Below are 26,244 nucleotides of genomic sequence, written 5' to 3'. Positions count from 1 at the left end.
TCTTCCATTCCCTATTTACCTCCTTATAAATAGTTTCTTTACTGTTTTACATATTTAATTAAATTTCATGGCTTCCAATCTATGTCAAGAACCTATGTAAACACTGACCCTGATGAAAACACTGGAATATTGGTTTATCAGTGCATCTCTGGGTACATACAAATGATAAAATGCTGGAAGAGAAAACTCCGTGTTCCAACACTATATTTTTGTAACCATTAAAATTTATGTGAATTCTTTGCAAATGGATTAAAAATAGAAAGTGAAAAGGTGCCTGGAAATCTTGAAAACAGTCAATTCCTCAGAACTGTGATGATGCTTAGGTTTTTTTTTTACTTTCTGAAAATAAAGTAAAACTCACTCAAAGAGCAATCCCACTTCGTTTCCCTAACAAAAAAAAAAAGTGAAAAAGTTTGCAGACTAGTTCATCTTCTCCAAAAAGCGTGTGGAGAGTTTTATCATTGAAGATGTATTCTGTGATGGATTAAGTGAGAGTGTCTGAGATAAAAACAGGAGTTTAAACATCAGGATTTTGTATCTGCGTGATGAAAAACCTGTAGCATTTGTAAAAGAACTTTAAAGGGCGTTGAGAAAAATGTACAGCGTAGTGGTGTTTTGTGTGAAGTGAGGGCTACATTAAATAACCCAAAAGACAGAAATATTGGTGATGATCAGAATATCTTTGCTGAACCTGACCCAATTGCTGTATCCATGTGTGATGAAAGGTGTCCCTCTCCATGCAGTCCTGGATCGCTTCCTTTGTTAAACCTTTCTGAAATAATCAGAACTTTGTGCAGCCCTTCAGAGCAGCAGCAGAGCTAATCTGAATGTCAGATTCTTAGCAGCATTTAAAAGGGTGTTGTCATTTATGGATAGGGTGTGGAAATTATTAGTTCCCTTTAATCAGTATCTGAATCTCTCAGTAAGCAATGCTTTCCAGAAGCAGATTATTTAATTCTTGTTGGATGTATTTTAGTGGGTTCCTAGAACAGGCACCACCACCACCAAAAAAATAATGGTTTTTAATAAATGCAATCAGTGATTGTGTGGAACTTAGTAGCAAATAATAAAAGCAAGTCCTGCTGTGCTGAAGGGAAGAATAAACCCATTTAATCCATAACTGAGTGAATAAACAGTTGTACCTGTAGAGATATTTTTGGCTTTGTGCCTGTATCTCTTGGATTTTCCTGCAAGAACCTCAGATTATTTTCAATCACATCTTGCCCAGAATAAAAGTAATTTGCTACTGTCTGGAAGAAAATCTGATTCTTTATTTAGTGACCAGGCCAAAATGATAAAACTTAAAAAACTTCACACTTAAGAAAATAAGATATTGGGAATCTAAATAACAATAATAATAATAAAATATAATTATTGTAAGCCTGATGTTACTCTGCTTACTCTCTTTTACTACTGGAAATTAAATGTGTTTTAGTAATTTGAAAATCTTCTACCAATACCTCCTTGAATTCTGGGAATTTCTGCTGGTCTTAATGGTCTCTTAAAAGTGGGATTGATTCTGTAATTATCCAAATAGTGTTTTTCTACACATTTCCAATGTAATGTTTTCATGTTACAATAATATTAATCCAAACCAGCAAATTCCCAAAAGGACAAAAAATATTTGGATGCTTAATAGAACAATGAATGCTGTAGTATTACATGTTAATTTGCTTTGAACTGTTGAAATTAAGGAATCCTGTATCTTACTCTGCATGTGGAAATTTTGTTGCAGCTAAATAAGTCAAGCAGAAAGAGATCAAAGTGACAAGGTGATCAAAGTGACGGGAAATTATATTTAAAAGTATAATCAAAAGGGATACCATTAAATAAATATTTCTTTGTGCTCTACATGTTAAAAAGAAAAATAAACATGAAAGATTTTTTTTTTTTAATTCTTAGAATGGTGAAGTGGCTTGACTTTCAAACAAAGATGGTGTTCAGGGATAGCATTACTTAACTGGACTGAGAATGACCATTGAATTTATGGGACTTTTTCTTACAGAAAATGAATGTTCAGTTCATACCTGCAGTGCCACATTGTACAATCTGACACTGCATATTGTTCATTTAAATTTTTCAGGTCTGACAGCTGCTGCCATGGCAGAGGCTATGAAGCTACAGAAAATGAAACTTATGGCCATGAACAGCCTGCATGGAAGTGGGAGTCAAAATGGAACCGAGTCAGAAAATGAAGAGCTCAATTCTAATGCAGGTAAGGGATGCTGAGCTGCCCTGAGCTGCCCTGGAGCTCTCAGCACCTGGGTCTCAAATTCTTGGGCTCTTGTATTTTGTAAGCTTTGCCCTACCAGTGCTAAATCAAAATTACTGCTCTCACTCCTCCATATTCCTCCAGTTTTCCCAAGAGCTCACTTCTGTAATTGTTTGAAAAATCCTGGCGAAGGATCATCATCACTAGGGCTGGATACAGACCTTGTAAAGTGCCCCCTAAATCTATCTGGAGTAACAAAAGATTTCTCCATTGGCATTGTCACTGTCTGGAGTTTTCCAGTAAATGATGGAAGGTTTCCAAAGGGCCAGGCCAGGGAACTCCTGAGTTCCACAGGTCATTGGAGAAGGGCAAGGCAGGGAATCCTCCATCACCAATTTATGGCTTTTGTGCATTTTGTTCTTTCCTTGGATGGGTGTTGCAGAGCCCAGCTGTGCAGGGGGTTTGTGATAATCCTTGGCTGGGGCTGGAGTCACCTTGGGCAGGAGGCCCTGGCATGGAACACGTTCATGTGCTACACAAACATTAATGTAGGTTTGAGCTGAGCTCCCCAAACTCCATAAACATTAATGTAGGTTTGAGCTGAGCTCCCCAAGCTCCATAAACATTAATACAGGTTTGAGCTGAGCTCCCCAAGCTCCATAAACATGAATACAGGTTTGAGCTGAGCTCCCCAAACTCCATAAACATTGATACAGGTTTGAGCTGAGCTCCCCAAACTCCATAAACATTAATACAGATTTGAGCTGAGCTTCTCCTGTCCCAGCTCCCCAGGAACAGGGTTCAAAGGTGAAGTCAAAGCAGATCCTTTGAAGAGGAAATCTTTGTTTATTCTGACCTCCTTCCAGGTGAATAGAGGAGATTTTTACTTGGTCAGTGTAGGGAACCTGGAACGAGACGGATCCATTTTGTCTCTGGTACCTGTCACAGTAGGGGCAGCTTCCCTTGGCCTCACTTCTTACTGCATCCTGCACCCCTGGCCCTTGGGGAGCAGATTTTGTTGGTTTCCATTGCCAGCTGAAGAGGAGGAGAGGCTCAGAGTGATGCCCATGGCGTCCCCCTCTCCCTTTGGCATTCCCTGCTGTGCTGCATGTGCATCCTCCCAGCTAAATGGTAATTTATTAGACCAGTAAAGCAGCAGCTGGGAGGTCTTCGACTCATTTTCTAAAGGAATAACTTTGAATTCATGACAAATTATGCACAAAGCAGTCTCTCCAAGAGTGGTATTGCCTTTTGCTAATTTTGTGTACTCATCTGTATTTGAAGAAATCTGGCTTCTAACTCGTGCATTAAACCTTTCCCCAGCTTCCTGTTCTGTGGGATGTGTATTTCTTATTCACCTCTCAGACCCTAATCAATTAGTGCACATTGAATTCAGAAAAAAAAGCACTGAAAAATCCTATTTAGTGGTTGTAACTAAAATAGTTTGCATAAAGTTCAGAATGAATCCTGAAAGTTCGCTGGATGCCAAGAAAAAGGACTGAAGATGGAATTACTGTAGAAAAGTAAGGAAGCTTCATACAGAAAAGATGTAGGGTTGGTATGGGGGTTTTAAAAGCTGCTGTACAAAAGTTTAATATTCAAATTAATTCAAGCTCATAGTTTTGTGTGTTACCTGGAAGGGCAAAATTTGTGTACCTCATGTGGGGAAAATCTCCAATAATGTCATTATTTTAGGTACCACATTTTAGGTACCACCATTTTAGGAACAAGGAGTTTTTTAGGGACTGTCACATCAGCCTTTGGACAGTGCATCAAGGGTGTGCACTTTACAAGGGAGTTCTCTGTGGTTTAGCAATTCAATGAGTTCCACAACCAGCTCAATGCCAATTTAAATATTTGGAAAAGCTCCCACTGACTTTAGTTACAGTGGGACCCAAGAATAAGAGTGTGGTGGCAGTTCCATACAGATCTTTTCTCAGTTCTTTCCCCTTTTCATTGCCTGGTGCAGTAAAATTGCCACAAGAAAATTTTCTGGCTCCAGTGCCAGTGTTGCTTGCAGAGCAATAGGTCCTTATCAGAAAGAACTAGTATAAATCCTATTAAAAATCACAATTTCCCCTTTTTCCAATATGTGTAACCTGAGTTCTGGGATAATTTTTTTAATGAATGGATTCCTCCTTTATTGCTGGGTCACATTACAAAGATTTACATTGAGCAGGATGTGTCAAAATGGAAAACCACCATGAATAGAGGGAAAAAGGTGGATTTCACCAAATAAAAGAACTGAACAATTACCAAACAGTCACTACAGAAAACTCCTTGGTGTGGCATGAAAAGAGTGGGAATTTTGTTTAGAAGTTAATACACAGGTTGTAACTTTGATCTGCTGTGAAGGGAACACCAGGATAATTCTGTGTGCATGAAACCTTCACCAACTGTTTGCTTTGCTCCAGACTTACAGGATAAATGACTATTAAAAATAAAATGGGATGTGAAATGAGGAAGAAAATTGAATTTTGATTTTTTTTTTACTAAGAAGAGGTAGAAAGGAACAGAGCAAAGGAGTCAGAAGCCTCATAAGTGAGAAAAACATTTTATTTTAGGAGAGAGACCTACAGTTTCTTTGATTTGAGGTTGTGTTTAATAGCTTCTGTAATGGCTGCAACATGACTCTGCATCTAGATTTCAGCATGAATAACAACCTGTTCGTGTTTCATTTAGCTCCAAATGAGAAATTCTGTGTTTTATTGTTTTAGGAAATTAGTCTGTGTACTATTGCTCCTGGAACTTTCTAATTAATCACTAAAGGTTATGGCTGTGGAGAGTTTGTGGGAAATAGATGTCTGAATGATTATAATTGTAGCTGTCAAATCAGAAATATGATTGTACAGAGCCAAGGACCTTTCGCTTCCTTTGATGTTTTTTTTTCTTTTTACAGTAACAAAGACTCAAAGAGTTGCAATTTTATTTAAAACAATCAAGTTGGGTTTTTACCTCAGTGTTACACATTGACTTCCTACAATGCCACTAAATATTTCACTTTTGGATATGTGCCTTCTGCTCGTCCCACAGTCTGATAGATGAGTGGAATACTCTCTTTTTGCTGTTGTTTATTTTAAATTAAAAATGTAATTGAGCAGTATTAAGTCCTAAAGCTTTATTGCCAGATTTTTTTGCAAGTGTGTCATTATATACAGGCCATTAGTACAATAAAAAAAAGTGTTGAGGATGTCTTGGCATATTCATCTCAATCCCCATCTGTATCTGGTGAAGTATGAAATAATTTTGGGTTTGCTTCTTACTGATGCCTGGCCTGTCACTTCTACAGTTTCTTCCTCTGTGCATCATTATGATGATGGAAGCTTCTAAGAATTCTCTGTCTGAAGCCAGAATTTGTCCTGTCAGTTTAAAATCTGAACTCTTAACTCAATTTAACACAGCCAGTGACTAATTCCTCAGATATTATATTGCTCTCCAGCAAATTGCAGGTGTGGAATTGAACCTTGCAAATGTGTCTAAGGGACAGGGGGGTAAATGTGCCACTCCTTTGCCTGCTTCTACTCCAGCTGGTGGTTTTTTGCCATCAGGTCCTACCTACCTCCTTTTCATGATGTCACCATAGTACTGGTGGAGTTTGGTACTGGGATATTCTAAATAACTTATTAAAAATAAATGCTGCAAGAGTTAATACTGAAAATATAGGGGGGAAAATTCCCCCAAAAGTTTAATTTGAAGATTTTTTTTTAATTGAAGCAATGCTTTAGTTCACAGTGCTGTGAAGAATGCTGTTATACATTGGAACATTGATGTCCTCCTTCCACTCTCTCTGCAGAAGAGAAAGAGATTTTTTTGCACCTTCCTACTCATCATATGAAGTGTTGAAGCAAAACTTCTCTGGCAGTTGAAAATCTCCTCTTTAATCTGGCACTGGAGCCTCTCTGGCCCCACAGTCCAGCTGACCTGGGCTGGCTCTGGCTCCTCCTTGGGGCTTGGTGTCCCTCTCCATCCTCGGGTGGGATCAGGGCAGGAAGGCTGAATTTGGAGAACAAGGTGGTTTGGGACAAAGGAGCCTGGATCTGGGAGAAATCCATCCCTCTGGAATCTCACATTCCCAGTGACCATGAGTCTTTTGTGATCTGTTCCTCCTCCTTTGGCTCCTCCAGGTGAGTCCTTGGAGAGGACACTTTTTGCTGGTGGCACCTGAGGGTTGCCAGGAGTGGTTGTGGCTTTTCTGCTCCTCTTTGGAAGTGAGGAAGGGCTGGAGTGTGCACCTGGAGCTGCCTCCTGCTCACTCCCAGCCCAGCCACACAGCCAGATCTGTTGTTCTGTAGAAATGAGATAAATAGAGCAAAGCTCTCTGGTTGCGCAGAGGCGTTGAGGAAGATGAGCTCCTTCATCATCGTGCAGAGCTGAAATCAGGTGAAGTGTGTTCTGGAAATCAACATGCCATTGCTTAGGGGGATTTGGAACTTAGCTGGAATCTGAGCTTTTCTTTCTGGTGGCATGGCAGCAGGTGATGTGTACAGTGTGAGATGGGGTAGGTGGTCAGACAGAGACTGGGGGATGTCACCTGCATGTCCCTCAAGCTGCCTGAGCCAGGAGGGATCAGTGCATGGCACTCGTGACAGGAGCTGTGTGTGCAGAGCCTCAGAGCAGAGAGCAAAGCAGGTATTTCCTTCTGGTGGCTTTTGGAGGTAGCATGCATGATTTAAGAAATGTGTTTTGCTTTCCCAGGAGAGATATCAAACAGTACTAAGTGTTTCAGTGGTATTTCCTTAGGAAGTCAAAATGTTATTCTGTATGTAGAGGCTTGTTGCTTAATTTCCAGACAAGGAGCTAAGTTAGGCAGAAAAGAAAGGAAAAACACCCGAGCTTTTGGCATATGAGGATCAGAGAAAAAGCTCTCTCATAGAAAAAAAAAAAAAGTGTTATCTTTTTATCCTTCTTTCCCTTCAGTACCTGCCATGCAGTTTTCTCACAAATGCAAACATCCTTCACAATCTGTTTAAAAAACCACAAATACATCACTCGGAGGAATATTTAAGGAACCATCAGGAGGGAAAAAACTCATTGGTTTAATGGAATGCTGTCAAGGAAAATCAGCATCACAAACGACACAGGGGCAGAATTGATACTTTTGCACTGACATGTTAAAAGAAAATCCCATGCATTATTTAGAAAACCCAGAAATCTGTCAGCTGTATGATTGCCGAGTTAGCAGAAGCAGGAGGATGCTGCTCAAGTTGAAAAGAAACGCGTAGGCACAGATCCATATTGTAACCTTTCATGTTCTCCACCCACCATGAATACCCAGCTATTACACGGTCAGCATTTTTTAGTTTTTCTCTTTTAAAATTTTCAAGTGCTTGAAAAGTCAAAAGAGGTAGGTCTTTTCTCTAAAAAGCAGGATGTCAAGGCTGTTATTTTATTGTAAGAATGTAAAAATGACAGGACCAGAGAACAGGTTTTTTTAAATCCTTGAGTACCATGTAGATTTCATGAAGTAATTTTTCCTGTTGTTAAGGGAAGTATTTTTGTGTTACTTGATCAGAGAGTTATGCATTTTCTGAAATAGTTATGAATTTCCTTAAATTGTCCTTTGGCCAGGAGGGATATGTGCAGTCTTGAAGCAAGAGAGAATTTAGCATGTTTTGGTTTTTGTGCTGTCTCATCGAACAACCAGACTTGACTCCAGCCCAAGCAGACACGTTAAAACATTTTATCCTAAAAACTGGGGCCTCAGTGCTATTTTTGTGGGTAGTACAAGTGCTGGTGATGGTGAGGATGGAGGTGGGAAGGTGAGGAGGCACAGAGGGAATGTTTGCCCCTGTTGTGGGACAGGATCTGCACAGGGAGTTTCACCCAGGGAGATTCAGGGCGTGGTGACACTTGGTGATTTCAGGATGTGCTTCCATGCTTAGCCTTGGAGTTGTGCTTTCATGGAACTTGGTTGAACCCTCATGGCAGCGATGGTGAAGTTTATTTGAGCCTTTTCAGTGAAAGTGGAGGGAAGGAACTCAAACCTTCTCATGACATGGGGGCTTTAAAAAGCTTTCCCGGTGCTGCTTGTCAGGAAGCTCCATGCCTGGGCAGTGACAGGAGCAGGGAATTCCCTGTGGATGGTGGCACTGCTGCCTCCCTGGGGACAGGCACTGATAATCCTGGGGGAAGGGGTGGAAGTGCTGTTGTATTTTCAGGATACAGCTCCTCAAGCATTAACCAGGAAGAGAAATGCTGTTTGTTTTGGGTCAGTTGTGCCTCGTTTGCACTGTGCTGCTTCCTCTCCTGTTCCTCCCTAATGGGCTCCCTCAGTCATCCCAAGAACCCAGTCTCCATGTGGGAAGCTTGGAAATAAGATGCAGATATCCATTTATTTGGCAAATTGTGGTTTTTTGGATAGTGAGTGTCAGTGGATATTTTGTGCTGTGTTGCCCCAGCAGTGGGCAGGGTTTAGTACCAAGAATTTCAGGGGCTTTAGTGAAGCTCAGTTTCAATGGAATGCAAAAATGAATTTTTTATCTCCAAACTTACTTTAAGGTCCCATTTTAGATGCATTCTTAAGCAGTTACCTATTGAATGCATATGAATAATTTAACTGTGTTTTTTAAAGTATCCATTTAAATTTGAACATAAATACTTTATAGTAAATGTAGATAATGATTCACACATAGTTGTTGACACATCAGCTAATATTTACATATTTGGATTGACTGACACCCAACTCTGAGAAATGCGAAGTAGCTCTGGCTTTAGGTTTAAAACTAATAAAGGATATATTGTCAAAACTCCAGAAGAGTTTTGAAAATGAAATTCTCTCCTCTTCTCTGTAAATGAGGCATCTTTTTCTGTGAGAGGAATTCTCTTTCAGGTTTTCCATACTTATCTTACACATGATGAAATTAACTGTGTTTATAAAACATCCTGAGCTAATGTAAACTGGTTTAAAGATCAAGCAAATTTAGGTTTTATCCTTAATTGGGTTTTTTTTAGAAAAGTTGGTATTAACTCGTGAAGCTCTGCGTTGTGTGAATGCTTTTTGAGTGGGTAATTCCCAAGGGCATATTTTAAATGGACTCATGACAATTAGATATTAGATACTGCCAGGTGTTTACAAATGGAGAATATATATACACTTGTAAGTTTATATCTCAGCAGTTAAGCATCTCATATAATCTGTTTCCTTGGTATGTTTTGGTTGTTATTTTATTTGAAGTCAAAGAACTTTTGTTCCTCTTCTTCCTCGGAATACTGAGGAAATACAGATTACTGTTGTTCCTTTTTTTTTTTATTTTAATAAAGACAGGATTCCTTACAATGATTTCTAACTTTTGCTGGAACAAATCTGTAGATTCATACCTATTAAAGATTCATATCTGTTAAAAAGCCCTGCCTGCCACCAAACCAAATGCCCCTGGGTGCACACGGCGTGATCATAAACAACCTCTCCAGATTCTTGCCATATCTGCTAGCAGAACTAAGTGCAGCAAAAGATAAACTAATGACAAAATGTAAATGCTATGGCTAAACGGAGGAGAATTGAGAGCTTTCACATGTCTGTCACCTTTCAGATCCTTTACAAATTTATAGTCTCAGAGTGCAGAGGTCTAAATCTTCAAAGCTTGAAAAACAGAGGTGCAGCATGAAGTAATCTTCATTTTTTCCCCTATCTTCTTACAGCAGCACTAATGGAAATGTATTTTGTTTAATGACTCTGAAATCCTGTTTGTAATTAGATGTGGGAATTGGTCTTACTTTGTAACAGATGATACTGGAATAATAATATGAGAGATGCTACGCTGAGACCACTATCCCCCTAAATCTATATCATTTTTCATTTTATTGACAGGAAATGTGTTCCTGGAACAAAGAGATTGATTTTAAAGAGTGGAAAAATAATGTCTAGTAAAAACTGGAATGAAAACATTTTAGCATTGCTTTAATTGTATCACAAGAGTATATTAACCCTTCAGCTGTATGTTTAATTTTAGTAAACAATCTTCTTATAGTTGTTGCTTTGTCACTGGTACAATCTTTGAATGAATGCACCAAAAGGTAAAGAACTTTAATTAATGATGGGGTACATACAATTAAAATGCATATCGTATTTCAGAAGGATTATTCAAAAGAATTAATTTTGTCTGTTAAAACACTTTTCCAGTCGTAAATGAAGTGATTAGGAGTGGGCACAGAGGATGTGAGTGAGGCTGAGCTCACACAGTCCCCTCAGAGTATTAGTCTCTTTACTAGGTCTTGATGTCATAAATCATTTTGGCCTCTCTGGAGCCAAGGCTACATTTTTTCCTTGGTTATAATTCTCATTTTTGTTGGTAGTAGCTGAAATCTGTCCCCTACCAATGTGCTGAAGGAAAGCAGGTGGCTCTGAAGTGTCCCCATTAAGACAAGGTCTCGTGTTCATCTGCAAGGCACAGGGGCTCCACAGCCCTGTGGGGACTGATACTGAGCTGAAACACACCAAATTTAGGACTTTCTGTATAAAATTTTATGAAGAGCAAGGCAGATTGGATGCCCCACTCTTAAAAAGGGAAAGCATTGCAGCTGAGCTGTCTCAGGAGGGTCCTGGGGCTGCTGAAGGACACGGTGGGAGAGGCTGACGTGCAGTCACAGGCTGGTCCTGCCGGGGCTCAGGAAGGCGAGGGAGGGGCAGGGCAGGATCCAGCTCTGCCCTTCTGAAATGCATCTTGAATTTTACATTAAAACATCCTTGGAAAAAGCAAAATGAGAGCCAGGAGCAGGCAGCATCCATGGGTGACCAGCAGAGCTCTGGCAGTGAGGGGTGCCAGGAGGGCTCAGGGATTTGCAGGATTTCCACAGTGCAAGGATAGGGAGATACCATATCCCAGACACTTTTTTTTTTATTTTCCTTCCCCCAGGTCCTTGTATGTACTCTTGTTTCCACAAAATCTCATCTGCTGATCATTCTGCACAAAGTAACATGTGCAAACTCTGTTGGTTTAATCTCCCATTGCAGGGTGCAAGGATGTGAGGAATGCTGTAAAGAATTCCAGTAAAAGCAAGTATTAGTGATAGTTCCCTTTGTTAACAGTAGTGAGTCCACTTCAGTCTCACCTTAACGATATTTTGACAATAGAAAATACTTCAATATTTTAATTACATTGTGAAGTCTGGAACATTCCTGTTCTTGTTAAGGCATATATAAGTTAGGATGAAAACTGGCATATTACCTTTGATGTGGGCCACATGCTGAGAGTCCCCCAAAGGATGTCACTGATAGTGATACAGCTGCCAACAGCAGGAGTCTCATGAATGACAATTTTAATCAGATTTTTAAAAAAAAGTCCTCTAACATACAGTTAATTTATGTTTGAGGCAAGAAATGTTTGTGGTGTGATTATTTGGAATATTTTCTTACTTAAAGGAGTAGCATTAATCCCCCCAAAATTTTCAGGCTGTGGGTTTGTAGTTAAGGATTCAGCACTAGATTTGTGCGGCGTGCCCTGAGCTGACATTTCTGCAGCTGAGATTTGGTAGCAGTTTTCCTTGCAACAGTTGGTGCTGTTGAAATGTCTGGCTGATCCGTGAATTTGATGAGACAGAAGTCACCCTGGTCTCCAGTAATTCTGCCTCTCCTTGCACCCACAGAGTACAAGGCATCCCTCGGTTGTGGAGCAGGGGCTGTGTGGGTAAGCAGGACACACATAGATCAGAGCCCTGCTGCTTTTTATAGAATACCTTGGCTCTCTTCAGCACTTAGATTCAAGTTTTATTTTCCTTTAATGAAGTTTTGATCTGTGAGAAAATCAGGATTATGCATTTATTTCTGTGATTTTACAGTAAGCATCTGACAGTTTTGCATAATAGGTTATGCTTTCTGCTCCATATTCTGTTTAAAAAAAGCTGGAATCCAAAGCTGTGAGTGACATTTTGGTAGAATTTTAGCAAGTACAGTCATTACCAAATTAAAAATAGATACAGGTGGGTAGTCTGTGTTTTTAGCTCCTTTTAAAAAAACCCAACCCTTGACTGTATACAAGAGCAGCAGTTTATCAGATCATTATAGTTACAATTAGGAAAGACCAGCAATGTTGTCTCAGACCAAGAGTAAATTTACCTTTATCCACCAGAGGCTTTAATTTCCATGGCTGTGACATCTTTTCCTCAAATGAAATTCTTACTCTTAATTTTTTAGAAGGTTAATTTAAATTAATAAGAGCACTGAAGAGTATTAAAACGTGGTCCATTTAGTCAAGGAGAAGAAAATGTTATTGGCACCGTATAATTGAAGCTGCTAATTTGTCCATAATCTAAAGGAAAAACACTTGGATTTTAATACAAGTCTCAGTGCTTTATTATTTTGGAAATCCAACCAATGTTATGCTACCTGGTACCTAACTAATATGTATTTATTGGCCACTTGTGTGTAGGGGAAGGTTCCACAGTGCAGGGCAGTGCTGCTGCTGTGGGTGGGCACTGCAGGCTGTGGGGGACACCTGGCTCAGGTGGGAGGGTGGGGTCAGGACATTTCCACCTGCAGGATGGCTCAGGTGGGAGGGTGGGTTCAGACAGTTCCACCCTGCAGGATGGCTCAGCCTCTGGGTCAGGACATTTGCACCCTGCAGGATGGCTCAGCCTCTGGGTCAGGACAGTTCCACCCTGCAGGATGGCTCTGCCTCTGGGTTCAGGACAGTTCCACCCTGCAGGATGGCTCAGCCTCTGGGTTCAGAGAGTTCCACCCTGCAGGATGGCTCTGCCTCTGGGTTCAGGACAGACATTTCCCCCTGCAGGATGGCTCAGCCTCTGGGTTCAGGACATTTGCACCCTGCAGGATGGCTCAGCCTCTGGGTTCAGGACATTTGCACCCTGCAGGATGGCTCAGCCTGTGGGTCAGAGCATTTCCACCCTGCAGGATGGCTCAGCCTGTGGGTTCAGGACATTTCCACCCTGCAGGATGGCTCTGCCTCTGGCTCTGGTCTCCTGCTGCACTTTGTGGTGTTCAGGATCATCAAAACCTGCAGGATCATCAAAACCTCAGGATCATCAAAATCTGCACCTGCAGATTTGTTTCCTTACCATACTCCACCTCTGCCAACCTTTTTTCATGTCTGACTGACAACTGTCCAGCTTAATTTTAGAAATTCCATAGGCTTTCTGATCATGGCCATTTTTCCTAATGTTTCCCTAAGTCTTCCTTGTTAAAAGTTCCTTGCTGCATCTTGTCCTGTTCCCTGTGGGTGCAGAGAACAATTTATTCCTCTTTATGACTGAGCATGTTCTTTACCTAGAGAAGACAATTAGTGATCTCCTGTCTGTTGTCCCTTCCCTCCGGTGAACAGCCCCTGCTGTTCTGCAGGGCTCACACTGAGCATTTCCTCATCCCTGCTCAGTTCTCCTGTGCTGGGATGTGCTCCTGGCCCCTCTGCAGGTGATTCAGATCCTCCTGCTCCCCACCCAGGGCAGTGCCTCGGTCAGGGCCATGCTCCAGGCAGGAGTGTGGCAGGGATGGAGACTGAGAATTCCTCCCATTGTTCAGGCACTGATCTCCTGGAAACGTGTGCAGCTCCTCATTCTCCTGCATCTCCTGGCAGTAGCATCCTGCTGACCTGTATTTACCTGCAGTCTGCTACAGACTAGAAATGGTTTTATTTTTATTTTTTAAATTTACTCATTTTTATTTTTAAATTTACTTATTTTTATTTTTTAAATTTACTCAGTTAAACCCCATTCTGAGCTGAGGATGGCTATTCCAGCCTTTCCTCTGCCCTCAGCAAATTTTCACATCGCATCTCTCGTAAATCTGCACAAAAGTTTAGACAAATTCTAATAAAGATCCAGAATTTTGGGTAATTCTGCTGTGTGTGCCTAGGATATAGACTAACATCTGCCCTTGAATGGGGAGCATTTAGTTCAGTTGAGTTTGGCCATTTTATGGTTCATTCTCTCTGTACAAGTTGACTGAAGGAACATTCTGAAGGTAAATTAAAATTGATAGCTGAAACTGAAAATCAGCATTTCCTGTCTCAATGCCATGCATTTTTTAAGCTGTACACAGCCATCTGCAATTAATGCTCTTTGTTGTATATCTTCTGTATTTACAATATATTTGACAATAAAACCTTTTTTGACATTTAATCAGTAGCAGAGTTGTTCCACTCTCATTATATATTCATGAACTTTATCACCAAGACAAGACATAAATGTTGAGCTTCCCTTTAAGATCAGACAGGCATTGATATTTAAAACATTGAAAATTGAGGGGGGTTGTTGCTGTTCTACATTTGTGCAATATAAAAGTTAGAATAGATTCTTCTTTTTAAGAAGATGCTCAGGTTTGAAGGATGGAGAGAGTGGAACTTCAGGACTAATGGAACTGTAAGAGCTGGATATTCAATTACTGATTTCATGGGCCATCAGAGGCTGCTTTTTTTGCCCTTTCCTATAAAGCTTATAATATTATTAAATTGGGATTCATTTTCTCATATTTCAGATGGAAGTTGGAAAGGCAGTAGGAAGAAGAGTCTTGCAAGTTCTGTTTGTTGATTGACTGTCTCTAAGAAATTGATGTGAGGAGGATTTTGGCATTTCATCCTTGAGAAATATTCCCCCTCATTTGCAGCACCCCTTCTATTTTTCTGGATTTTGACAAAGTAGATATTTTTTGGAAGCTGAGTCCAACTTTATTCCCTTTCTCTGTAAAGTCTAAGATCCAGGCAGAAAAGTCATTTAGAGAAAAACAGATAGTACAAGTAAGATCTTCAATTTCACTTTTTAAACACCAGGCATATCTGGGTATATCCTGTCTGTTAAATGGCATTTCTGTGGCAGTGGGAGATTGAACTTTAATACAAGAATACTACTGAAACAAAAGGGAATTTGCATGAAACTTGCAGGTATCTTCTGTTGGGGAGGGTAATCTCTAATGAGCCTCTCTGAATTTAAACTCAGTGATTCTGTCTGTAGAAGAAATATTTGCATTGTCCTATTGCTCACAGGTGATACTGATTTTCTCTCTAACTAAGTAACAGCTTCTCTTTCTGCCTCAAATAATTACAGCCCAAACCTTGCCCCTGTACTATGTAAATGGAAAATCCCAATCATCAGGGTATCAGTGTATCCTCAGATTGTATTTAAAAGAAGTATTTTATTTATTAGATGCAGTTATGGCACTGAAATAAATGGTTGGTGCAGTTATGTAACATCTCACCTTCAAAATTTAATCATCTACAAATGTAATTTATTTTTCATAAGCTCCTTGCTTTTTAATATGATTCATTAATTTTTTTTTCCTGTTGGTTGTTCATCTATTTTGAATGGAGACTCCAGGCATTTATTTTTCCTGTTCTTAACGCTTGCTATGGTTGATGTAAAAATATTTTAAAATAATGTTTTTATTATTTAAATAATTTCATATTTAAAAGTTTGAAGTTGCCCAGAGTGGTTGTGAACTCCCAATCCCTGTCCATGGCCAGGTTGGATGGGGCTGGGAGCAGCCTGGGACAGTGGAGGTGTCCCTGCCATGGCAGGGGTGGCACTGGATGGGCTCTAAGGCTCCTTCCAACCCAAACCAGTCTGGGATTCTGTATTTCTATATTACTTGAAGCACATGAGGTATGTGACAACAGTGTGGTCACAGCTCCCCCATTTTTAGTTATCTTAATTGTATACATGCAATAACTTCTAATTTAATTAAAACCAGCAATATTCCACATTAGCCTGTGTGTCAAAATCCATGCAGTATCCTATAAAAAAGTCATTAGTTTGGTAATATCAATTTAACAAGTTTTAGCTCATTAACCTTGACACCAGCAGTGCTGGAGAGAGGAACCTTTTGATATTGTTGTTCTCAGCACAGAGCAGGGAGCTCTGGAAATGGGCTGAAACCCGTGGCCATTATCCCTGCTCATCAGTTACGGCTGCGTGCTGGCTCTTCTGGGCAAGCACCACGGATTGCAGCTCCTCAAGCCAGCTTAATAAATGGCTGAGCACTTACACAGCATCTCACCTTCAAAATGTAATCAGCTGCAAATTGCAGAAATGCTTCTTCAGTTAGTTCTTTTTCTGTCCTGGCATTGTGTTTGAGAAATTGCAGTTGCCTTTGTAATGAAGTTCTTGGTTTAGCTTATAAATATTATTTAATATTGGTGCAGGTACCATTACAAAATGGGAAAATGAGCAATCACTTAAAAGCAGGGGACAAAGAAATCAAGAAGAAACTCCAGCAGTCAAAAAGCTGTTGTGTATTGCATATTTCTCTTATACTTGTAGAATCAAAAAACCATCAATGTTGAAAACAACCTTGAAGATCATCGAGTCCAACTTGGGGTTGTCTGAGTTGATGCCTCAAACTGGGTGATTCTGATTTTCAGAGTTGAGAAGAGGCAGAGCAGAACTCCTGTTTAGCCCAGTTGTTAATCTCAGAGGCATTTGAAGAGCAGTGAGAAGGGATTCTGTAAGAATACAGGGTATTTTCTTAGAATCAGCTTCCCCTAATCCCTTCCAGCCATCCTGAGTCTGTGACTTTTCATGATTTGAGGGCAGCATTTGGGTGTAGAGAGAATGAGCACCCACCTGTGAGGAAGGGCTGGGTGAAACAGGGAAAGAAGAGGGACTTAGAGCATTGTCTTAATGTGGAAGTGGGAAAACAAAGCAAGATGAATGTGGAAAACAGAATATTTTGTTGTCAGTTCTTTGTCTTGTTCGTGCCAGTGTCAAATTTTCATGGGTTTATTTCCCTTTCCCTTTCCCTTTCCCTTTTTCCTTAAAGGAACAAACAGTTTAACTTCAGCCAAATTTTCAGCCTCACTAAGACAAAACAAGGTCAATTTAAATAAACTTAAGTATATATATTTTTTTCCTCCTGGCATGTTTGTCTCATAGGGTTGTTTTTTTTTTTTACTTTGGCATTTGCAGAAATCTAATCCAAAATGAAAACTACATGAGATAAAGTAAAATTGAGATGTTGGTTGACCTCCAGGTAGTGGGGAAGAGCACGGTGTTGAGGTTGAGTGAGGTTTTTCATGTGCAAAAAACCACTGTATTTTGTAGTTCTGTGAGTTTGAAAAGAGATAATTTCAAGTGATTTTAGCTTTGAGAATTTACAAAATGTAAATTTTTGTTCTCTTTGCATTGTATAGTAAAAAGCAGCTATGTTGAAAATTCATTACAAAATCTACTAAATTGTTATTCTTTTAAGATATGTAACATTTGGCTTCTAAAATCTCCTCTGTGCATTAAAACTGGGCTTTTGTCTTTATCTAAGGAGCATTTTTTAAGTAATAGAAAAAATAATTTTTAAATTACTGATGGCTGTTTGGATGCAGAAAAAAAGTGTAGTTTTATGAAGTCTTTCATCTAAGACCTAATTTGGATAGAATCACCTGTACATGGAATCAGAAAATTAACATGTGCTGGGTAGTTGGGCAAACATGTCTGTAAGGCAAAGCTGCCTCTGCAAATATTGGGTTTCTTTCTAAAGGGGATCTTGCATTATTTGACATTTATGAAATACTGTCAGAGTTTTATGTGAAACATGTAGTGACATTTCTTCTGGCAAATGTATGTTATTTTACATTTATGTTAAACCCCATATGGGGGCATTTCTGCATGTATATGTATGAATGTATCTCAGTATATTTGAAATGAGAACTGCAAATCAGACTCCAGATTTGCAGACTGAAAACCTCTAATTTGGAGGTTTGTAGTCTGACCATGTTCACTTGAGATTTAAATATCTTTCAAGATATTCAAGCTTGATTACTTGGCCTCACCTGAAAAATGTAGCTTAGAGCTAAGGCTTTTATCTGGGTAGCTGTCTTTGTATTAGGACTAAAAATTCCTACCACTTCCAAGATGCTTTGTATAGTAAAATGTGTATTGTAGAAGTTTCAAAGATTTTTTTGACCAGTGTTTTTAAAAGCTGGCATAATTCATGAAGTGGAGGTTCAGCTGCAAACTGTGGGGCTTGGCTTTAGGGGGGATCATGGTTAGGGGATGTGGGTGAGCAGTGAAATGGATAGAGGATATTTGCAGCAAAGCCATCTGGAGCTGTGCAATGACCAAAGCTGTCTGTGGCACTGAGGGAACAAAATCCTTCACCTTTGGCCAAAGCCCTGGGCTCTGGACCCTGGGAATGCCAAGCTGGGACCACAGGTACTGAGCCACAGGTGTGCTGGGACCAAGTGCATCTCTTCAAAAGCTCAGCAGGGAGTGTGATCCTCTGTCCCTTTCCTTTCCACACAGAATCTCAGAAGTGAAAAACAGATCTGCAGGCTGCACAAAGTAAAGAGCTTTGGGAAGAGTGGATTTGTCATTATGTTTAATTTGCACATACCTCACCAAAGAAAAGGCCAGGGGAGCCAGGCCGGGAACACAGCTGTACAGGCAGCTCAACTAATTGCCTCTCCATCCTCAACCTCATTTATCTTCATTTCTTCCCAATTACACCAAATTATCAATAGTCTCTGTTGCATCAGAGTCTTAATCCCCTTTATTCAGGCAGCATTAGATAGTGGCAGATGAATTCTTGGAGGGAGTCAGGGTAAACAGCCATGAAATGCCACCTCTGGCAGATGGCATTGCTCACAAGAAATGTGACAAAACATTTGGAATTTGTTACCAGGCATTGGTATGAGAAGGCAAGCTGTCAATATTTTTTTAAATGATAATCAAGGTGGTGCATACTTATACCACAAGCAGAAATGAATCCTGTCCAAAACCTCAAGCTTAGTTAAGTTCAGCTTGGCACTGGTTATTCTGTTTTGTTGCAGAAGCCTCTCACTTTCTCTTCTTAAGAAATAGTTTCACTTTATCTAGTATTAATAATCAACATTTTAATAATTTTTTTTCTGATGGTAGTTGTTATTTATTGCTTTGTATAGCTCAAAAAGAAATTCTTGCTTGAAGATGTAGAGTATCCTTCACAGAATAACAATTTAGGAATGGTTTATTTGGCATTGTTGGTCAGTTCTAGGGGTTGGATCCTGCTCCTTAGAGAAGCTAATGCTAAACTCCCACTGGTATTCCTGGAGGAGAATTATTCCAGAGGTGATGGGAATTCCCAGTGGCTAAGCTTGCAGAATGAGAAAAATGTTCTGAAAAGCCAAGATGGATTGAATGTGTGAGATGGATCCACGTGCTGTGGTAGGAACCTGTTCAGATATTACTGTGAGCACAAATGAAGGTGGTTGTGAAAGGAAGTACAGAGTTGGCTGCTAATGTAGTTCCAGGGTTTTTGTGTGTTGTTTTTAGGCTGGCATTAAGTGAAGCACAGTAGATGGATGTCCCTGCTGACCTTTTCTGTGAATTGGGTTTGCTCACGAGCTCCCATGGTTTTGGCAGCACTCTGAATTGTTTGGGAATCAGGAGTATTTAGTGCAAGGGATCAACTTCAGATGTAAGAACTGGAATGAGTGTGTGCTGGCCTGAGATCCCATCCTGACACACCTTGCTGGGGCTGTGCAAGGGGCTGCAGCCACTGATCCTTTGTGGAAACCTGGACTGTGGCACTAAATCCCACTAGAGACCTTCATCTTTATAAAGTGTGGTGGGCATCCCTCAGCAGCCTCTCCTTCTCTGGTAACATCTCCAATGAGTTTTGTGCAGGTGCTGGAAGTTTGGAAAACTGTCCAGGTGTATATTAAGGCCACAGATTTTATTTAATTCTGTCAAGCCATGCTTTGCATTATATAGAATTCTCCTAGTATTAGGAGATATTGGAAAGATTATAAATATATGATCCTTCTATGACACTGCAGATTAACTCAGCAGATTGCCATCTGTAACTTGAACTGTTCTTAATAATGATTTCAAAGAAATAGTAAATGATGAATTGTTGAAGCTCAAATAACCTGATTTTGTAGTTACCTGTCTGCCCTGGATGTGAAGATATTCTCAAAGACTCTCAGAATCAAACTGAACTATCTGCTGAGTTAGTCATGGTAAAAATACACAGGATTTTATCTCAGTGATTCTTTCAGTAAGTTGTTAAATATGGGGAAATATTAAGCAATTCTAAAAAGGCAGAAAATTGTAAATTGTGGTGAGTGAGGGTATGGGTGATTTCATCACTGGAATACAAATCCTGGTTCCCTGCTTGCTGCTGGCTGCAGTAGTGGAGTTCAGAGGGATGTATGGTTTATCCTTTCTGGCAGGCAGCCCTGCAAACTGTATTCAAGATCTGAAAGTTAAGCTGTTTTATTTCTGGCTTGTGCATCATCAACAGTAATAAAAACATGACAGACCAGAATTTTGACCTTCTTTCTCTCTGTGAAATGAACGTGTTTCTGAAGGCAGGCTGTAGTCCTGCAGCAGAAAACAGTTTTTTTGTTGATGGTCCTTAACCAGAATAGATGCTGTGTTCTAGTACATCATTCTTATCTTTGTATAGAAAAATAAAACAGTTGTCACACAGTTGTTACTAAAAATGCTAGCAATAAATGTACTTCATGTTCTATAGAAGAAACTGAATAGAGTTTTATAACTTAATATTTAATCCACTACAAGAACTAAGAGCTGTCAGAGGAAGACAACAAATGCCCAGTTAACCCTCCCCAAACACCCCTTCAAATAACACCAGGTGTTTTTTTATACAGTGCAGGCACAGGTATCTGACTCTGAGAGGTGTTTGTGATTACCAGGGCATTTTAGTGACAATTGCTGTAAGAGTTCATGTCTGAGTTTCTGTAAATCTGATGTTTCATCTTGTTAAATATAACTTTTACAGGGAGCTGTGGTTGTGGAAGTTGAACCACTGAGGTGTGTTGGGTGTTTTGGAGTTCAGCTGCAGGTACTGAAGGTGATACTGAAGTTTAGTTGGTGCACAGTTCATTCATCTGCACTGGTCTCAGAAAGCAGCAGAGAACACTTGGTTGTATTCTAGGAGCATTTTTGTGGATCCAGTTTGCAGGGATGAATGGCTCTGTCTGCTGTGAGAGGGAGAGCAGGTTTCCTGCTGTTCAGAGCCTTGGACAGCAGCAGCTGGCTGGAATGGTGAGACCTTGTTTTGGCTGGAAGGGCCCAGGGAGGGACAGTCACACCTGCCAAGGTACCTGGCACCGAGGAGACTTGGCTGGGGCTGAGCTTCAGCACCAGCCTCATCCATCAGCACGTGGGAACAGCCTCAGAGCACATTTCATTTACCACCTCCCTGTTTCTTTGTTCACTTTAAAGGAAGCAATTCGTGGTTTGGGAGGGATGGTTAGGTTCCTAGATAAATATTGCAACTCTGCTTTTATCTTCTCAGAAAGTATCTTCCTGAAATTAATTGTTCTTAATTAATTTGGCATCAAATATTCTGACATATTCCCAGTTACCTTTAATGTCCTGTTTGCTGTGAAATAAACTTTGAATTTGCTGTCATCAAGACTTTTCAAAAAGTTTAGAAATGATATTCAGATTTCAGATGCCTTCTCATTGTGTAATTATCAACAGATTACTTCACCTAAGTCCTGACAGACATATTTTTTAAGTATGACTGACTGATGGACAGATTGGGAATTGCTGAATTAATGGGCACATTTCAAAGCCTTGGCAGGGCTAAGCAGTAATTACATCTGCTGAACCACTTGATAAGTTTTTGGAAGTAGCCCAGTAAAGCCATCACTGGATTTCTTGAGTTTTAATATCTTACCCTACACACTTCCATGGCTTTCTTGTAGGGTACACTCCAAAAGTTGATACAGCCCAATACACACTGCCAGACAAATCCATGAATTAAAGCCTTAAATGCATTTCAGATCTGCCATTTGGATTTCCAGATGGGTGTAATGATTTTGGGGGCTGATTAAAAATCTTGTTCCCATTTTTAAATTTCAGAATTTCATTTGGGAGTAATAAGGGACCACAGAAAATGCCCACACTTGCGTGGCCTCTGTAAATAACATTATCTACTGCCAGTAAAGGGACAGAATTTGGGGTTAAATGGGTCAAAATCCTGACCCAGAGCAGTTTTATGGTTTTCTGACAGGAAGGTGACACTTGACCAGGAATGAGACCTGGGTGGTCTCCTCCTGACCTTCCTGCAGTGAGAGTCTCAGTTTTCAACCCAATCTTGTCTTCCTTGCACACTCAAAGGTTGATACCATGAAAATGTTGACAGGAGGCTGAAGTGTTTTTGCAGAAGATATTCTGTGTAGGCCAAAAAAGTGACCAATTTTCCCAATATCAGGGTGAGGTTGGGATATTGGTAAAATAGTCTGGAAACACAAGGCTTAGGAGTGCTAGGAAAAAGCACTGCTGTGTTGTTTTGGGAGTCATGGGGTTCTGTATAATCAAAAATTTTCAAAGGCCCTGTATGTGCTGGACACTCAGAAGAAGTTAGAGGTGAGAAATACTTTGGAATTACCAGTGCTGAAATAGCAATGCACTGAATACTTTTTTTCTTCACATCTGTTGTTGTGCTTAATATGCCCAACAGGATGAAAAATGTGTTTAAAAATAATTTGAGAATAAAATTGGCCAGTGAAGATGGTATTGCTTTTTACAATTGGAGTTCAATTTTTCAGGAATGTATCACAAGGAACAGTAAAATGACAGACATAGATTGAAACAGTGTGGTTGTGGAATTCGAAGGTAGCTCTGACAGAGAGGATTTCATTCAGCTCAACCAGACAGATTTAAGGCTGATAAAATGAATTTGAAACCAAATGAAAAGAAGCTGTCACCGAATTGAACTGTGATTACTTTCTGGAGATCTTTCAATACCTAAAACCAAGACACTGATTTAATCACTAAAGATATGTCTTCACCAAGAAAACCCCAACAAACGAACAACAGATTTTGGGGTTTTGTTCTGAAGAATGGAAATGCACAGAGAGGATTATTGCTAGAAAAGTTTTGGCTTTAAGAGTTGCCTTTAAAAATTCCTGAAGTTAATAATGGGCGAATAGCAGCACTTTCAGAAAAAACTGAAGCTGAGCTTATTGCTTGCATTTCCTTCAAATAAATAAAACTAAACTTAAACAGAGACACTTTGTGATGATAAATCACCTTCCAGTGGGGCTGTGGGGTCTGTCACTGACAGCAGGTGAATGTATGGCTTGGGCTGATTTTCCCTGTTTGTTCATAGTACCTGTGATTTAACTCCTAAATTCACCTGATTTCTGTTCCTAAATTCACCTGATTTCTGTTCTTGCTTAGTTGAACATTAGTGTAATTCATGCACTGCTAAATAACTTCTCTCAAATAACCAGTTTAACTGTTAAATAACCGGTTTAGACTGGTGAATGGCAGATTTCATGTATCACTCAGTCCATAACTGCCCCGATCCACACGGGTCCATCTCTCTGTGTGCCCTGGACACTGCAGACGCTTTCTTCAGGCCTTTCCTTAGCCCCCCCTGTGCTTTCAGCAGCCCCTCTGAAGGCAGAGCCTGCAGCACAGCTCTGCTCTCCCAGCTGGCTGGGGCAGGCAGCCCAGATTTCTTTGCTTTCCCCCTTTCTCAGGTTGTGCTCAGGAGCCCACGGGCTCTGTGCCTGCACCTGCTGAGCATCAGGAGCTCTGGGGCTGCTCCTTTCTGTCTTTCCCTTTTCCAGTGCTGAGAACAGCCTGTTCTGGGACAGGATCGACCAGAATGCAAACAAGATAAGGAAAAATCACCTTTCTGTCCTTCAGTTTTCTCTGTTGGAGGGAAGGTCATGTGGGTAGTGGGTGAGAGTGTCAAACATAAAGCTTTTGGTAAAGTGTATAAATGATGTATTGGCATTTTGACAAATAACTTCTGGGTGCTCCAGTAATATTCCTATGACACTCATGTATCAAGTTACTCATATTTTAAAATGAAATATTCTTTCTCATATAAAATAAATAAAAGCTTTTATTTCCCTTCATATAAAAGAGGAATAAAATATAAAATCAAAATTCATATAAAATCGCTTTGCTGTTTCCTGTTGTCTCATTTTTCTTAGGATAAAAATATTAGGAAAATATTTCTTAGGAAAAAAATATTTTTTTCCATATATTTTTCCCTTTACGTTTCATATACCTAAAAGAAATTACTTTAAATACATCTCGGTATGTACTGTGAGCTCATCATACAAAATACAGAATTGAAATTAAAAAAAAAAATAAAATCACAATGTGATATCTTTGCCTTATGGATGGCACCTGTTTGGACAAAAAATGGCTCTGAAAAATTGTGGTTAAACATGAATTTGAAGCATTAGGATGGATTCAGTTTTTATGGATGTATTCACTTATAATTGTTATGGCAACAAAGAATTTGAAAATACACATTGATATGTTGCATGTCAGATATGTATTTGCTGATCAAACATGCTGACAAGTGTGTTACCAAATAAGAAAATTGTATACTCAAAAATAAATACCTTTTTTTAACGCTGCATGGCAATTAAAGGACCGAGTGTACCAGCACAGGTTTGCATGTCACATACTTGGTTTTTACTGTGAATCTGCTTCAGGCTTGCTGTAAATTTGTATGTAATCTTTTTCTTACCCTATGGGCATAGATACTCCAGGGAAGAATGCAAATTTTCTTTTAAAATGGTTCTTTTTTAGCTGTGCAGAGAGACTGTTGGTAGGATGGATCAGAGGTGTCTGTGGGCACAGGGGTAGGACCAGAGCCCTGACTCGTTTCCAGTTCAGTTTCCTCACTGGTGTAACAGGAGCTTCCCAATTCTGCCCCTCACCTTTCCCACCTGGAGCTGACCCTTGTAAAACACTCCACACCTGAGCAGTTCTAGGTGAGAACTGTTCTAATTATTATTTCATTTTTAAGAGGCTTCCTGCTACATAGGAAATGCAGAGCAGATGGAAAGATGGAGCTGTTATCTGAGGGACACTGCAGGCTAAGGATGCATTTCATTTAATATCACTTTTATTATACATTGTACACTCAGCTGTATTTTTTTTCTTTCTCTAAGGAGAAGTGATAGGGAACATAAGAATACAGGAATGGTCTGCAGAGATAAGTGTATTGCAATTTATTCTTGTGTTGCTGGCACTGAATACTGGAGCAGATTTACAAGTGGAATTTGCAGAGGGGAAAAGTTATTGTTGTCCCCATCTGTAAGGAGAACTGGTCCAGTGATTTGGACTATGTGACATAATTTAAATTCAGTTTCCCCTTCCACTGCAGATTTCCTGGATTTCCTTAAGCAAGTTGCTTTTCTCACATGGCAATTCTCATCTGTCAATTGGGAATAATGGAATTTTACTCAGAAATTGCAGAGGTTGTAGAGCTGGGCTCAGAGAGCTGGGGGGGCTCTGCTGCTGCAGCCTCAGGGCCAGGAGGCTCTGAAAGGCAAGAGAAACTTCTAGAATTAACTCAATGAGCTGAATTTAGACTGTCTGTGCCTAGGGCTGGAACTACCCAGGGCAGAGGAGCACGGGGAGAGGGAAACTTTCAGATGAAGATTCAGGTTTTTGTTTCATTCAGAAATCCCAACAAACTGCCTTTGGCCCAATTTTTGTGGCCAGTGCCCTGATACGTGAAATTACAGCTACAAAATGTGCTCCTAAGCAAAAAATTCATGGAAAAGTATGTGTGTTTTTTGAGGAAGAATAAAGTGTAAATGTTAAATTTGTTGAAAAAGCACATGAAGAAAATGAAAACTCATTTGTTAAAATGAAATGCTCAACATTTCCTCCAAAAGTCCTTTATAAATCACACACTTAACTTCTGAAACACACCAAATAATAGCACCCCAGATTCACAACAGTCAAAGTGAACAACTTCCACACTAAATAGCAGTCAAATGTTATTTGAAAGAGCTGATATACAGTATATTAAATAACAAAGATGCTGACACAGCCTCAACTGTAGTAGTTCTAATTACTGCACTACGCCATGCTACATTATATCACATGGCATAATTTAGGGTATCTTCCTTTGTCAGTGTATTACTCATCATTTTACAAATTACAACTCTTTTATAGGAAGGTAATTCATACTTGGACATAGTGCTAAAATGATGGAGTGTTTTCCTTTTTTCTCAATCACTGATCTTTCAAACTTTTGCATTTAGCAGTATTAATCATGTTTATTAGCCAAGTGTTGTCATAAAGAATAGAATTTCTCTGTTACTTTCATATTCAATTAAAATAGTTTTTTGCTTGCTGCCTCTATCTGCTGCACTCCA

General features: G+C 39.8%; 1 protein-coding gene across 6 annotated transcripts in view; it reads left to right on the top strand.

Annotated features, from left to right (window-relative positions):
- The window catches only part of DACH2 (dachshund family transcription factor 2), a 251,311-nt gene that overhangs the window by 163,531 nt on the left and 61,536 nt on the right, over positions 1–26,244 (top strand). For all 6 annotated transcript variants that reach the window (XM_071442176.1, XM_071442178.1, XM_071442173.1 and 3 more), the window contains exon 3: positions 2,084–2,215. In XM_071442176.1, coding sequence (XP_071298277.1) covers positions 2,084–2,215 — 132 coding nt within the window. The remainder of the gene's footprint in view (positions 1–2,083; positions 2,216–26,244) is intronic.

The sequence above is a fragment of the Agelaius tricolor genome, unplaced genomic scaffold, assembly GCF_023055355.1.
Source record: "Agelaius tricolor isolate 1412-34295 unplaced genomic scaffold, bAgeTri1.0.p SCAF_17, whole genome shotgun sequence".
In the NCBI taxonomy this organism is placed as follows: Eukaryota; Metazoa; Chordata; class Aves; order Passeriformes; family Icteridae; genus Agelaius; species Agelaius tricolor.
This window is presented reverse-complemented; position numbering and strand designations above follow the sequence as displayed.